The following is a 15,828-nucleotide window of genomic DNA, read 5'->3' on the forward strand; positions in this document are numbered from 1 at the left end:
TCATCACCTCCAGCTTCCACAAACCCCAGGCTTCATTTCATGCATGAAAAATACTAGCATGGAAATACCTACACCCAAAGGGCAAGGGCTCAAAAATATGGCAAGAAAGCCAACGTGCTCAACACATCTTTGCCAAGGTGAATAAAATTCCTTACCGTAGCTAGTTATCCACCACAAGCACACTGTCAGGCGAGCCTCCTTGACAGAACCACTTAGGCAACTCCACCCGTTTGGTGAACTTCAGCAGCCACAAAAAGGGACGACAGCTCAGGTGGTTTGAGTTTTTTTTTTTCACTGTTTTTTACTGGGCAAAACTTAAAAATAAATAAACACAGAAACATCCCCCACGGAGGAATTTGGAGACGCTGTTTCTGTGTCGGCTAAGGTCCTTCCACCCCCAACAAAACACGTAGCGTGCCCCTGGCGTCATCACGGTGGTGGTGGTGGTGGCAGCAGCAGCAGCAGCAGCAGCAGCAGCGGCCATCAGTCCTCTCCTCAAGCGAGCGCAGCACAAGAGCAACACACGGCACAGTCTTCTCCCTGGCTGCACTCTCTCGCTCCACACATTTTAAAAAACGTCCACTATGTGCCCCAACAAGCCCAAACTTCAAGAAGGGAGGAGGAGACGGGAAAGAGGGGGGAGGGGGCAAGCACAGCTCCCTTTCCGCACACACACACACCATTTTGTACATTCCCTTTTTTTTTCTCATTTCTACTAAGCGCAGTGTAAAGGGGAAGGGAGGGGACAGACAGCAACACTGGGTCCTTTTCTCCCACGCCTGTTCGCAACACAATCCCCATGGCAGAGGAAAAGGAGGAGTGAAAACAAAAACCTTTAACAGAAGGTTTTCTTCTTCCGCTACGAGATGGTAGAAAGAAAGGGATGAAGATGGGAAGAGGTTGGATGATTGAAACGACAATGGCAAAGGCATGCAAACACTGAAGTCCATCCCAGGAGCTCCGCAATCCTGACAGCCGTCGCGTGTCCTCCGCATCGAGATATGATTCCTACCGGCAGTAGTAAGTCATCACAGAAGAGTAGTGGTGGTGGTAGCAGTGGTACAGAGACGAGCAAGACATGTCACTGCCTGCATTGTGTAGGTTCCAGCTACTGGTGTGTAAAGTGAAAGCAGGGGGGGGGTTACAGTGGGGCTTGACTAGAAAAAGTGTGCTCCCCGAGTTGACTCAACGTTACAAAAAAAAAAGTTACCCATAAAAAAAAAGTGTCAATCTCTAAAAAGATACAGCCCCTTCCACCAAAAGAGAGTGGGTCAGACAGTTGTAATAACTAACTTGCATTGTTCCCCACTGAAGGCAAAAGAAATGTACATTAGAGAACAAGGGGAAGTGGAGGGGGGTCTGAGAGATGCATGGTGGGTCTGTAGGACTGAGAATGCACACACAAAACAAAAGGTTCCCTGCTATATACAGTGCCTCTCAACACTAATGCTCTTCCTAGGGCATCAAACAGCAGTCTGCCAGTGCTCACGAGAATGCTGTGCATGACAGGAGGGGGGAACATGCAAGGGAAAGGCAGGAGAAATCTGTCTTAAAAATGGTACAAAAAGAAGTGCATTTGCATTTACACCAAAAATGCATGTCACAGCCGCAATTATGCACTGGCAAAACTTCCCCTTAACAAAGGAAATCGAAACGCGTAGGGAGCTCATGGGATGGGCCATTGCCATTAGTTTGCAAGGCTGTTCTGCCAACAATGCATTGCTGGATGCCGCATCACACAAGTGCCAGCAGTCAAGACACACAAAGAGGCTACCAGTTACAGCCGGATGTAGAAACAAGCCCCACATTAACCTTTAACCTCGTTTCTCTTTATTACATTGTCTCTGCTGCAGCATACAAGGAAGGAAGGAGGGAGGGGGCAAAATGTAAGCTCAAAAAATACTGAGCATTTTTGTTCAGGATGACTGGGTGCCACCCGAGGCTTTTATCCCAGCGCTCGACCACTGTGCTTCCGATGTACAAATGATGTCCTCGCAACGAAGTAAACCGACTCAAAAAACGTACCCACAGTCATATCCACTCGATTTGATGACACAAAAAAAGGAAGGGGGGGGGGGGGGGGGAATCCAAGCTATCAGCTGGTGGAACTTTTGCACCCCCAGCCCAAGCTCCAGAAGTGGGCAATCCTTGAAATCTACCAGTGGAAACAGGAGAAGCAGCAAGAATTGCAAAGTGCGTGGCAAGTCAGGTGTAGTCAAACTATACCTCCGTCAAGCTTCTCTACATGGTCAAGATTTATGTACAACTAAAAGAAGACATTTGCGCGCCACCGCTTTGCGTGAAAGGCACTCCCACTTCTGCGCACAAAGACCGAGCCATTTCCATTTTCACCAACGTGCACAATAAACGGCAGACTCCATAGCAGCACTGATGAGAGAGGAACACCACGTTGTAAAATGACGTTTTTGCATCTCAATGGATTCATCGGATGGTGTAAACAAATGAAAAACAGGAAAATACATGCGTCCCTTACACAAAATAGGTCAGTGCCATTCTTACTTTCCTTTTTCTTTTCCAGAATGCGACTCCACAATAAGTCTTTCTTTCAAATATTTGTTACTTGAAAATGCAACAAGAACATTATTCTTCCACACGATGAAGAAAACCCAAAAGGAACATTAAAAATCAACAAATTTTTTTTTCTAACAAATACAGCATCTCGAACACTCCTGGTTCATTTCGTCCACACAGTCATTCTGGCCGTATTTTTGTAACAGGGATGAAGGAAAACAAACAAACAACTGCACAAGAAAGAATTAAAAAAAAAGAGAAAAAGTTGCTCTATCAAACTCGGCAGTGAGCACAGCTCACTTTGGGAGAACAAGACCCGACATCCCCACCCCCCAAAACGTCGACGGTCAATTGATTGGTCAGTCTGCTCAACCATACTTTACATATCTCACAGCCTGTGCAAGTAGCTGGCGGCACGTATCTCACGGTAATGATGAGGGAGGTGGAGAGGGAGAGAGAGAGAACAAAAGGGGCAGTAGTTAAGAAGGGGATGAGGTGTACAGCAGCAGTAGCAGTAATAGTAGTAGTAGTAGTACAAGTAGGGATGGTGCATACGCCCCCCCAGCACAGACACACACACCTATACACACACACACACGCACATGGGCAACGCCCACACCCGACACTGACGGCATCAGGCGAGCGAGCTTAGGCAGCAGAGGAGGAGGAGGAGAAGAGGTTCCGGGGGAGGAGCACACGCTGTCTTCAGTTCAGTCACGTGTCACCCCTCATTTCCTCCGCTAAACGTACGACGGCCGAGCCTTCTTCCGCACACATCCCCGTGTCGCTGCCTGTTTCAAGGCCGTGAGGAACGCGCAACAGTCTTCAAACCGGACCCAGGCAGAAGAAGCCCCGGAACAACAGCAACAACAAACCGCCGGGAACTGCTCCGGGAGCCGTCGCCACCGTTTTGGTTTTGCTCTCGGCTCCAGCGGCGGCACAGCAGCGCTTCCTCTTCCTGCCCAACTTGTTCCCGCCTCACGCCTTCTTCATCTTGCTAGTTTCCTAAAGGTGTTGTGCACCCCCCAGCGCTGGCTACGACTTGTCCGAGCCCCCACTCGCCTGCCGCCCGTGTTTTGAATAGTTCGGTTTCAGGTACTCCTCATTGGACAAGCTGAACACGTCAATGCGGTCTTCCTTGCGATACTGCAAGCAGCGGCGGATGAATTGCTGCAAACGAGAAGAAAAAGAGACAAGGCACCACTTAGAACACCCACACAGCTAGGAAAAAGAAATACACCAATCCTTAAATGCAGTTACATTTTGCATTCTTTAGTCTGAGAAAAAATTGCAAGTGCCTATCGGCGTTTCTAGAGAAAGCTGACACAATCCCTTCAGGCATTCTGCAAGCGTAGTTGTCCCTTCTATATCAATGGTGCTCAGCGAGACAGAGCAATGAAAGCATTAGGAATAGGCATATGCAGATTGGAAAGCTTGGCGAAAAGCAACAGCTATTTAAATACAAACACTACAAAAAAATTTTTTTTAGAGATTCTCATCGCAGCTTAGAAACTAAGCATTTAGAAAAATGCAGTTTTTTAACACAGCTTTGTAAATTGTGGGGCCAGCAGATTCTTGCATGCTAGTTCCATTGAAACGAGAGCCCTACCTACAATGCTACATCGACATTGACGCATGCTGATGTAGGAGAGAGCAGGGTTTTAAAAAAGCACACGCAAGCGGTCTGGCAGTACAAACTTATTGTTCCGCCTGCTACTACGGCCCAGTGAAATGCAATTTGCGAGGCCTGCGTCGCCCACTGTGGGGTCACTGCACAACTGACGCAAAGGCGGGATTGGCTCACCTTAGCCTCGTTACTGACAGCAGGCTTTGCAGGAAACTCCACGTCCGTTGCTTTCAGGATCGTGTTTTCTTCCAGAATGGTCGCCTGGGACTGATTGTGCCCAAAGGGCTGCGCACAAGACAGCAGGGATAAAAAACAAAAAGAAGCACGTGAGGACTTGTTGCCGCCGGACAAGGCGACGCTACACAGGCTTGCACTAATCACGTGTCCACACACAGTGAGAAGCAGGAAGGTCACTTGCCGCATAGTGAATGGTGCACGAGAATCCTTTGGTTCTTTTCAAATTTAAGATTCCTGTGCGGCCGTAAACAGTAAGGTTAACATTTACATCTCGGCTTAAGACGGACGGATAGAGTTTCATACTAGTATATATAGAGGGAAATCTGGCGGTGCAATCACGGGTTTTCGTGGGCGCGCGCCACTGCAGCTAACGACACGCCTCGCATATTATTTGGCTTGGCTAGCCACAACGTTTCTTATTAATTTTGAAGCCAAAATCAACAAAAAAGGGTAACATCTTCTTCATCTTCCATGAAGGTTTTAAATAATCCCTCGAGGGAAATAACTTTTTGGAGCTTCAATTTTATAACAACAAAACAAACTTGACCGATCCTCTGCAGTAATATCGCTACTTTTTTACAGCCAGAGGCAGCTTTCCAGCCTGTTCATGGCCATTCCAAGGACAAGTGGATGACGGAACGCTTGCTGAAGTGTGGCTCACCTAGACAGTGGCACCAGATTTCCCTCTAGTATATGCTAGTATGAAACTCCATGGGATTTCGCACCATACTGTACAGCCACCACTGGCTTCACAAAGCATTCACAAGACTTCAGAAAGCCAGCCTTGACTCCCTCCACTACTTGCCTCAAATGCAGACTGTCGCACCATGGCTTTTAGGTACGTCCTCATTTGCGGCGCCACGCGCGCTCAAAAAAGCACGCCGCAAAACACCCTTCCGCGGCAAGATTCGTCTGCCCCGGCAAGATTCGTCTGCCGCGCAAGGATAGGTCTTGGACCCATTTTCGCGGCAGGGCGCTTAGCGCCAAACTCAACAAGCCAATCGGCGCACGGGTCACGTGAGCTGCGAGGTCAGTGCTCTCCTCGGGGAGCTTGGACGGCCTGGGGAACCGGCAAGTGCGCAGACCGGTTCTTCCCTGCTCCCCCGTCAGAAAGGGTGAGGACTGGTTTCCACCGCCGCCGCTTTTGAGCATGCGGCGCTGTGCAAGATTACTGCCGCAAGTGAAGACGTACCTGTTGTGTGCGCCAGTGAAGTGCAAGAACTTCAGATTTCTTCATGTTAAATTATAAATGGACAGGCTTCCAAGGGCCACTTAACTGCACAAAGAATTACTCTGTTCAAATTACGGTTACGACTGATCGATATTCAGTCGCATTAATCTTTGTGTCTCATCTGCACCGAAGCAGTTAGCCAGCCCTAGTTTTCTAGTGATGTGCGAGTGATATGTTAGCAGGAGTAGCCTTATGCAGCAGCCTTTGCAGTAGCCTTTGCAGGAGTAGCCTCATGCTCAATTGTCGCCATTTGCTCTGCCACAGCATCCATGTCCCAGTAAATATCCTCTCACACTACCTGGTAAACTGACAACACAACTGATGCGTGCCATAAAATCTAGCAGTAACTAGCTACAAACCTGTGCCCTCTTTGTGGGGTACAACAACAACAACAATAATAATAGTCAAATCCCGCTACAATGAAATTGATGGGACGTGCGAAAAATTTTGTTGAAGCGGAAATTCGTTGAGGCGAAGTCTGCCCCAACACACCACGGAAGGGCAAGAAAAATAGCCTCAAATATTTCCGCATCATTGGCAGCATAATGCAGTGTTTAGAAAAACGATTGATGCACAATTGCACCATGTTTATTAGGATAACAAACGTATTATTTACCTGCACGTAAAGAGCGATTACAGGTGGGGCCGGGGTTGAAAAAAATGCTGTTGCAAAATGTATTCCTGCATAACAAGGCATATCTATCAAGCTGATTACTTGCAGATAGCTACTCCACTGTCAGAAGTGCCCCCCCCCCCACCTTCACTTGTGGCAGGCGGCAGGAGAGGTGCTGTTATCTTATCCTCCGACTTGGTGGGGCTGCAACTGACCTTGGTAGGCGAGGTGTTATCGCCAGCGCGCGTTCGTGGCTAAGAAAGGATGACGCGGGTTCAAGACAAAACACGAAAACATTATTTTTGTTGTTGACTTTGAAGAACTGTAGATGAAAAACTGCAATAGCAGCTGCACACAACACATACATGATGGCGCTGCGCCAGCAGCAGAGCACATTCGCATGATTTTAGCTGGATACTGATTGGCTGTAGTTCCGGCTTGGCGAACCGAGCCTGCACCTCATGTGAAGATGGCCAGCCACATCGTTATCAATAGCAAACAATGGCATCCATCTACGAGTTTGTTTTCATTTATGAGCGGTATCGTGGGCGCGCAGCGCACGTTTTCAGAAAAATTGAGTGCTTTGAATGTATAAAAGTTCCAGATAGCTGGCGTTGCGCTTCTTTGTTGTAAGATAATTGTTCAAATCAAGCCCCAATCAGCGAAAATTTCGTTGAAGCGAAAGTAAGCCAGACAAATGGTTTGTTGTGGAGAGTACTTTTTTGCATTGACTTCTATGGCAAGCTGAAAGGGAATTGGAAATAATGTGTTGAAGCGGAAATTTCATTGTAGCGGGATTAGACTGTAATAACAACAATAACAATAATAATAATAATAATAATAATAATAATAATAATAATAATAATAATAATAATAATAATATTAAAGTCAAGGATAAAATTGGTCACACACCAACTTCGTAATGAGTACACAGATTGGAACAAACTATGCAGAGTTACCACAGCCAAGCTGGTGGTGTATATTGGAACCGTGAGGCAAAGCTGCATGTATTGATTAGTTAGAAGCAACCTTGCCGATTTCTTGCTTCGATCTGTTTATGCAAACAATGCGCATGGTGTATTTGCTTGACTTTACAACAACGAAGGAGGTAGCCCAGATAGGTCCAGTTTTGGCAACTCTCTTATGCTTGGCCTCGTGGCAAAAAGGATGGCTCACACAGCATTAAGTGCAGGGATCATTTCCAGGGGCACCTGTCAAACAGCACTGCAGGGCTTACAAAGATACGAGGGTGCTTTACTTGACTTACAAAGAGCCCAGATTCAGTGCAAAACAATCAGCATTACTTCAGGGTTGCCAGAAGCGGCCAACGGCAGGGTGCACCCTGACGAGACGCACCTTCTTGCCGTACAGGCACTGGTAGAAGATGACGCCGACGCTCCAGACGTCCACCTTGGAGGAGATCTTGGGCGGCGTCTTGCCGACGACAAAGCACTCGGGCGGCAGGTACCAGTACGTGCCGGCCCCCTGCGAGGTGAGGTCCATGCCGTACTCGGGGCTGTAGTTGTCGTCGTCCATGATCTTGCTGAGGCCAAAGTCGGTGATCTTGATCTCGCCGCTCAAGCTGCCGCTGCCCAGCAGGATGTTACCTGGCTTGAGGTCGTAGTGGATGATGGGGGGCTTGATCTCGTTGAGGTACTTGAGCGCGTGCACCACCTGCATGACGATGCAGCGCGCCTCCCGCTCGGGGATGCACTTGTGCTGCTTGAGGTAGAAGTCCAGGTCGTGCCCGTCGCAGTACTCCAGCACCGTGCAGAAGCTGCGCACAAGGCAGGGCACCGGAGGGCAACGGGCACGTTACAGAAAAATATTCCAGAGTACTCGCACACACATCAGCGACAGCTGCACAAAACAGCAAGCAAACCAGTTACAACTGCGATACGACACAAAAAAATTGGAGCACTTTGCACTAGTGGGGCAAGATTGGAGAAAGAGCAGAGCTGGCGGCCCCTCTCACTTTACCCGGCTGTTGCACCTCACATGGGTTTCCAAACTTGCCGCTGAAGGCTCTCCATGACTGGCAGGCCCAGCCCGTTTTGTCCGCAACCTCCACATCTCTCCCAAAGTGGACCGCGTTGGCACCCGCTAGAACCCACAGCAAGTAACTCAGCATCTGTAGCACGAGCTGTTCTTTTCTCTTTCACTTTAGGGGCAGAAAAACATGAACTGCTTCACTGTTTTCTTTCCTCCCCCTCCCCCCAGGCCCTTCGAGCTGCTCACAAAGCTCGATGAAACTAAAAAGCCCTTGATGAAACTAAAACCCTAACCACCTTGAAACCGAAAACACAATGTTTCAGCCAAGTTTTTCAGGCACGGAGCATCATGGCGGTTGCACCTCGCGGCTCCATTCAAGTGCGGCAGCACAGGACGGCGCTGATGAACGAGGTTGGCGCAACAGGGGCCGTTTGGCACAGGTAAACAAGTTTGGCGCTCAATGGTGCAAATGGTACAGCTGTTCCACCCCTTCTCTGTATTCTATAACATCACAAATCAATCAGTTGCAATAGGCTCACACTATTCATTTCAAGGTAACATTGTTATGGCTTAGAGTCGCTGAACATCCTACGAAAACAGTCTTTACCACACATGCAAACGTCTTGTATTACTGCTTGAAAAACAGCGGCTGTATTAGTGCAATCACAACATTCGAAAAGGTTGACTAACCTTCAAAAAACAGACTGAGACAGTTTGCTTTCCAAAAGAAAAAAAAAAAAAAAAAAAGCTGTGGACTTTACGTCAGAATGAGTTAGCGAAAGCAAACACACAGCAGAAACAGGAATGTCTCAACAACAAGAATTTTGGTTTTGCAAGCATGCACTACCGTAGAGTTCACATGTACAACGCCAGTCAGTTCACTCAAACTGTGAAAAGGTACTTACGAATTTGGGTCTATTTCGAAGACATCGTAAAGCTTTACAACCCTGGGGTGATCTAAGGACTTGTGAATGTTGTACTCCCTTAATGCATGCCTGGAATAAAAAGAGAAATTCCATAATGACAAAACTTTCGCACAAGTAACATGCGATGCTTAGTGCATGTAATGACAGAGAATCACACCAGCAGGTGGGAAAACCGCCTCAGTACAATACGGAGAAGGCGGCAAGTACCACTATGCCTGCACAAGTGGCTTGGCACAATTGCCTCTGCTGTGCAACGACGCCCATTTTCCAGTGCGATGTAACTCGCTACCACCCTCAACATGCAGTGCATGCAGGAAAACAATTCACACTCACTTGATGTAGTTGGCCTTCTTGTCGTCTTTCCAGTCTTTATTTAGCTGATGTATTTTGCAAGCAACGTACCTCTGCTCTTTAAGATCAAATGCCTGCAAATCAAGAAGGGTGACACCTCAGCTCACTGCTAAAAAGAACACTGCTGTCAACTAAATGCGGTAAGAGTTGGAGAGACAAAGAAATGCTTACCTTGTGAACCTCACTGAAGCCACCTTTGCCCAACAAGATTAGTAGGAGATACCTCTCATTTAGGACAGGATGGTTGTTGAACCTGCAAGGTAGCAGAGGAGTGCTTGAAACCACCAGCCAGTCAAAGTTACTCGCATTAAAGCAAAGGCACAGAAAAAAAAAAACGGAACAGAATCCCCTGCTCTAATGCACAACTGTCAGTAACCTGCCAATAACCCACACAATAAACTTTGTGGTTTTACTGGTTCTAGGAACAAGGCTTTATGCATACATGCACCAGACAGTAATCTTCACCCAGCGGCCAAAAGATTTTCGGTATACTGTCGACACTAATATTTTCTTCTTTAGGAATAGAAAGACGGCTATTATCCCCTAATGAACCAAATACAGCACCAGTCCTTATTAGTTAGAATAGCTGCTTCTGGTTATACTGAAGATGTCGGAACAATGCTGCTTGCCTGTCCTTTTTACAGAAGGAATGCGTAGCATGCTGTCCATCCAGTTCCAAACACAAACCGAGAGACTTGACATGTCAAGAACAAGGTTCAACAAAACAGCCCCGACACGTCTGCCAGACCAAGCTGGAACCTAACATGGTGCAAGCTGCTCTCTCACTTAAGTGAGGACCCGCGTTATTACGCAAGGCTGCAGGCCATCGCAAAGGGACACAACCGCCAAACAGCAAGCGCACGAGGGCAAAGACTGCGAGAGGTACGAAGCCCACTGTTGATACTAAGCCGCTGCAGCACAACGAGGCGCGAGGCCCGGTCAGAGGACTGCAGCCCCTCACAGCCAAGAAAAAAAAGAGAGAAGCGCACCTGGACTGGTCCTCGTTGTGGATGCGCTTGAGCTCGCGGATGTGGAGGTTGCGCTCGCGCTCGAGCTTCTCCAGCTCCAGCTGCAGGTCCGTGTCTTCCTTCTTGAGGGACACCTGGCGCAGCTTGAGGATCTCCTCCTGCTCGTAGTACTCGTACCACGTCAGCCGCAGCAGCGTCAGGTCCTTGGGCGACTCGGGCTTCACAAACTCCCCGTTGGACAGTGCGCTACTGGCGGCCGCCGCGGCGGCGGCCGCCACCGTCGAGGCCACGCCGGTCGCCCCATTGTTGGCCGCAGCCGCCCCACCCTTGCCCTTGGGCTGCCCCGTCGTGGGCTTCTTCTTGCACAGCAGCTTCCGCTGCCGCTCAATCTCCTCCCGCTCAGATGTGATCTGCTCCTGTTTCCTGGGAACAGGGAGAGGGAGGGAGGAAGGCTGCTCGGGAAAGCTGCACGGCAGCTACGGAAGCACAGCCCCTCTGGCAAGAGCTGGTCCCAGTCCCGAGGAAGGCACCGAGAACTGAGAACAGTTCAACTTTGACTCATTTAGTCAACTCGAGAAGAAACCACGGCCCATTAAAACTGCCACGGTATTGCACCCAACTAGCATTTCAGTGGCCGCAGCAGCAATAAAAACATGCACAGCAGGACCGAATTTGATTAAGCTATCTGTGCAGTGTTGTGCACTTATCACATAAAAAAATGTAGGCTTTCTTCACATCTGAATGGAGGGGGGAAAAGCAAACATGGACCAAAAGCAAGAGAATAAGAACAGCACACAACATTTACTGCCAAGGGTCACCAGTCAAAGGCTTCCTGCTCTAAAACCATGAAGGTAGTTAGTGTCTTAACCAGAGGCAAACCTAACATGGCTGCAACACCTAACAGTTTAACAATGCCCAATAGAAGCCCGCTTGAAAGACACAAGCACATTTCATTCCCTGTTTGCAATTTAGGCAACCCAGTTATCGGGCAGGTACAGTGACTGACAAATGCCACGCGGGCGGGAGGAAGGGATAGGGCAGCACTCACCTCAATAGATCGTTGAAAGCATAACCGTCTACCCAATTTTCAACAAATGACGCTCCCTGCCGCTGTGTCACGAACTGGCCTAGCCTTAGCCTGTTCTGCATGCATTTCTGGCGAGACTGCTTCTTTTCCATAGCCGACTGAAAGGCGGAAATAAAAAAGGTGTGGGGGAGGGCGGGGGAAGAAGGGGAGAAAATTATTCAGTATCTAACATGTGAAGCATCACACATTTGCACAAACAGAAAATTGTATTTATAAGGAAGCGTATTTGTCTAGTCTCATTAAGTAGCAAACACAGCCTCAACAAGCCTTCTTTTTCATGTTGCATAATGGCAAACCATTATGGCTAACCATCAACAGCACAGTAGTGTTATTTACTGAAACAAGGCGCAAATCTCTGCTGCCTGCATGACCTATGAAGCACATTAACTTCCACAAAAAGCAAGCGGTAAAGAATAGGAACCATAGGCTGCCCAGAAAAGGCTAGAGACACGCAGGCAGAGAAAATACTGCAGTCCAGCCATTGGAGAGGTGGGCACAATCGAGCCCACAAAGCCAACACACTGCCCATCAAGAAAACATAACTCACTCAGCACTCACCTTTTCTATAAGGAGTTGCTTTGTAACATCTATACACTTGAGGAGCTGGTCCTCCTGTTTCTGTATCACTTTTTGCTGTCCCTGAATTTGCCTCCGCAGCTCTTCACTACCCTGAAAGGACATCAAGAGTGGAACGGTCAGTGTGAGCACGTGCAAAGGCCCGTCTCGCAACGGAGGGTTGTACATTAGCAATTATCAGGGTGGCGTACACGAGCCAAGGCTAGGATAGAGAAAAAGGAGAAATGCCAGAGACCTAATAAATGTAAAAGCCGACAGCAAGGACAATAGCAGTAAGAAGGCCTGCCTCTTTAAGGGTGTGACAAGCCCCTCACAATCCACATAAGCTTTCCCCTCTAATTGTTATTTTGAGCTGTTCTCTTCCGCTAATTGATCAATGCTCATAGAGAGTGCTACTACACAGCCAAAAGCAAATCAGTGAATGACACAACTGAACTGTTTTCTCAATTTCATTAAATTAATTATGAATAAAACTGCTATCATCATCACTCCCTAATCAACCCTATCTGGCCCATTGTCGGGCCTTGCCAGAAAATACACCATGGCCGTAGTGGTCTGTTGTCGGGTGAAAGGTGTTCAAGGTTAAATATTGCGGGTTTAACAGCGACGCTGTTTAAGGCCGATCCACGCGGCGGACCAAAACGGACCGCGGTCCGGGCATAACGTGATAGGACGTCACCAATTCTCGCGCACTGCTGTTGGACCACGCAGGACCGCGGCACTCGCGGTCCAAATATTCGCCGAGGCTTTTCGGTCCGCAGCGCGTCTGTTTCGAAGCGCTCGAAGGAGCCTGTCAATCACCCCCGGTGGGATAGGCAGCGGGCTAGGCTTACAATCGCGACACATACTTAATCCGCGCTTTTACTAGCGAATCCTATGGCTCTTACTAGCGCGATGCTAGCCATCACTATCACATTTTTTCGTGCATGTGGACCCCAATTTACGGGAAGAGTTTGGTTCAGCTAGCCGTATGCAACCCGGGTCGCCTTGCCGTTGCCGCTCGTCGTGTCGCCTTCGTGCGAACGACGCTGGTGGCTGCGCGAGTGCGCCCGCCCGGCTTGCATGCGGGTGGCTGTTAGTGTGGGGACGAAACGTTTCGTGCAGACTTGTGCGTTACATGTTGTCGTGGCCAAACGGCGCCTGTGTTCAATCTTCTGGCTTGCAAGTTCAGGCAGTCAGCCATTCGCGGTCCGCTCAGCCGGCCCGCCGTGTGGATGCGCTCTGCTTTGGATCGGATCGCGGCGGACTGTGACATCTCATCACATGACCGATTGGACCGCGGACTCGGTCCGTCGTGTGGATCGGCCTTTAGCAAATCCTTATTTTTCGTGTCCGTAGCTAAAAAGACCAAGAAAATGCCAACCACATGTGAGTGCGTGCCTCGTGACGACCGCTCGGCAGTTAAAAAAATAAAAATAAAAAATGACGAGTGCTCCTGTGCCCGTGCCTCACGGCGACTGCCCAGCGTACCTGGCGCACGTTTGTCAAGCTAAGAACACCCACTTGGGGAAATTGGCCAAAGACTGGCCAAAAATAATAATAATAAGAATAAATAAATAAGAACTCCAGCGTTTTCTGTAACGGTGGAAACACTTGCTCAAAACGAGAAAGACTACGTGTATGTCCCCCCTTCAAGGTGATGTCCAATAATTATCACTTAAAGAGAGAGAGAGAGAGAGAGAGAGAGAGAGAGAGAGAGAGAGAGAGAGAGAGAGAGAGAGAGAGAGAGAGAAGGTAAAGCTCACACTTATAGCAACGATAACGGAGCAAAGGTCGTTGTGGGGCAGCAAAGAAGAAGCAAATTGGCTGCAATCGTGAACTTAAACCGTCGTGATGGTTGTACACTGCGTACAGCTTTGCTACTTTCAAGTCTTGTGCGCTAGTGTGAACTTCCTTTTTCTCACAAGCTTCCTCAGTGTGGCTTCCTTCATGTTTTTTCTCACAGCGATGCACCTGCATTCTTTGTATACATAATGTGCACCACCTCTTTGAGGGATAAGTGAACTTTGTTTGTTGAAGTTCACTTCTCTATGCACAATGCTCAGCAAGGGCCTTCAAGATTCCAGAGCATTCGCATGTGCGCGCTGCTCACTGGGAAGCATGGTCGCTTTCCCATCACGTGCGTTTTACAGTGGTGCACTCAGCGAAAGCGATAGGGACTTTAGTGAGGTAGAGAATTACGTGCCTCCATCAGATGTGCTGTTTGCAGGGTTAGAAAAGCAAGAGGAGGCATGATAAAAACTGTTCTGCAAAACCTGCAGTGAAAACAGACCCCCACCCAGCAGGTAGGTTCGAGCGGTTTCACACGCTGGTCAAGTAGCGGTAAAAGAGTTGCAAGCAGAATGCAAGAGAAAAAATAATATCCTGCGAGTTCTTCTTGCACAGTTTTTCTTTGCGGCACCAGAAATTGGCAAAATAGTTTTGGACTAGGAAGGCTGGGAAGTGGGTAAAAGTTTCAAACCGGAGGGGTAATCTCCATAGTGAAAGACAAAAATTTTTTACTTCCCCCTTTTAGACAAATAGCCACGAAGGTAGGTTCAAGGTACAAAGGTGGTGCCATTTAAAATCCAACCCAACAAAGACAAAACATTCTGCGCCAGCACTGACAACTCGTCCAAGATGACTATTCATTCACCTCTTCAAACATTTCATTATTACCTAGGCTAAAGATGAGGCTTTCTGCATGCCTGCTGAACACTACTTTAGATTCATCCCCCCCCCCCCCCCCCTTATCTTTAACCACACGCAAAGCTTTCCGAGTACGGTTTGATTAAACTTTTTTAGCAAATGTTCTCCCGACAAGCAAGTGCTCTCCACACCTAGAGATCTCAAGTGGCTCGAATGTTCTCGGTTTACTCGTACACCTGTCTTCCCCTAATCAAGCTTTCTGGATACCCAATCTAGACAAGACCACTTCCTTGTCTCACCCTTTCTGATCGGGATCTGTATACTCTTTGTGAAGGGTTGTCCTGCCGATTTGTATATGTCCTCTACCCAGCCTCCATTTGTTTTATTTTAACTCACAACGACATCAGCTGCCCGCAGGTGGACTTCCCTGAAGTCCGATGACAGACAGGCTGAGGGAAAAAAAGGATAAGAGGCTGACCCTCTGCAGCTCGTCTATCCTGTTGTCCCGCATCTCCAGGTCCATGGCCGATTTGCTCTCGAGCTCTTTGATCTTGTTGATGGTGAGGTCCGTCTGGATCTGGCGCGTCAGCGTCTGCACGGGCCGCTGAGGCGGCGCCATGAGGCCCACATAGTCCACACTGTTCAGCGCAGACGCCAACGGAGACACCAGGGGACTCCCACCCTGAAACAACACGGCGGCTGCTCATTTCGGCTTCCCTCGCATCCATGCGAGCGTGCAAATGGAAGCTGACCCCCCCCCACACCGAAGAACAGCCCTAGCTATGGCACAAGCACCTGCACATACGTGGCATACAAGAATGACGCAATGAGCGCACACACAAGGCAGGCTGAAACCCTCAAGCTGAACCACACTTTGGAAGGGCATTTAACTGCCGTTTTTTTTTTTTTACAATGAAACACTGACTTCAAAGCAATCCATCACGCAATTAAAGAAAGAAAACGCGTGGAACACCAAAGTGAAGGGGTGAGTGAGATGGTTGTTTGACACGACTCAGAACGCAAACTTTACTTTTTTTTACGGAAAACAAGGGTGAGCAAC

At 48.4% G+C, this 15,828-nt stretch overlaps 1 protein-coding gene across 7 annotated transcripts in view; it reads right to left on the bottom strand.

Moving 5' to 3' along the window:
* Nucleotides 1–275: 275 nt before the first annotated feature.
* Nucleotides 276–15,828, bottom strand: part of Tlk (Tousled-like kinase) — a 124,284-nt gene continuing 108,731 nt past the window's right edge. For all 7 annotated transcript variants that reach the window (XM_077699120.1, XM_077699122.1, XM_077699121.1 and 4 more), the window contains 10 exons: nucleotides 15,247–15,450; nucleotides 12,123–12,233; nucleotides 11,526–11,662; nucleotides 10,499–10,900; nucleotides 9,681–9,762; nucleotides 9,492–9,583; nucleotides 9,138–9,227; nucleotides 7,597–8,017; nucleotides 4,337–4,444; nucleotides 276–3,702 (listed from right to left, as the gene is read on the bottom strand). In XM_077699120.1, coding sequence (XP_077555246.1) covers nucleotides 3,568–3,702; nucleotides 4,337–4,444; nucleotides 7,597–8,017; nucleotides 9,138–9,227; nucleotides 9,492–9,583; nucleotides 9,681–9,762; nucleotides 10,499–10,900; nucleotides 11,526–11,662; nucleotides 12,123–12,233; nucleotides 15,247–15,450 — 1,782 coding nt within the window. In that variant the 3' untranslated portion in view covers nucleotides 276–3,567. The remainder of the gene's footprint in view (nucleotides 3,703–4,336; nucleotides 4,445–7,596; nucleotides 8,018–9,137; nucleotides 9,228–9,491; nucleotides 9,584–9,680; nucleotides 9,763–10,498; nucleotides 10,901–11,525; nucleotides 11,663–12,122; nucleotides 12,234–15,246; nucleotides 15,451–15,828) is intronic.

Source organism: Haemaphysalis longicornis, unplaced genomic scaffold (genome assembly GCF_048455015.1).
Source record: "Haemaphysalis longicornis isolate Haplotype H1 unplaced genomic scaffold, Haemaphysalis longicornis Haplotype H1 scaffold_2, whole genome shotgun sequence".
NCBI classification, from domain to species: Eukaryota; Metazoa; Arthropoda; class Arachnida; order Ixodida; family Ixodidae; genus Haemaphysalis; species Haemaphysalis longicornis.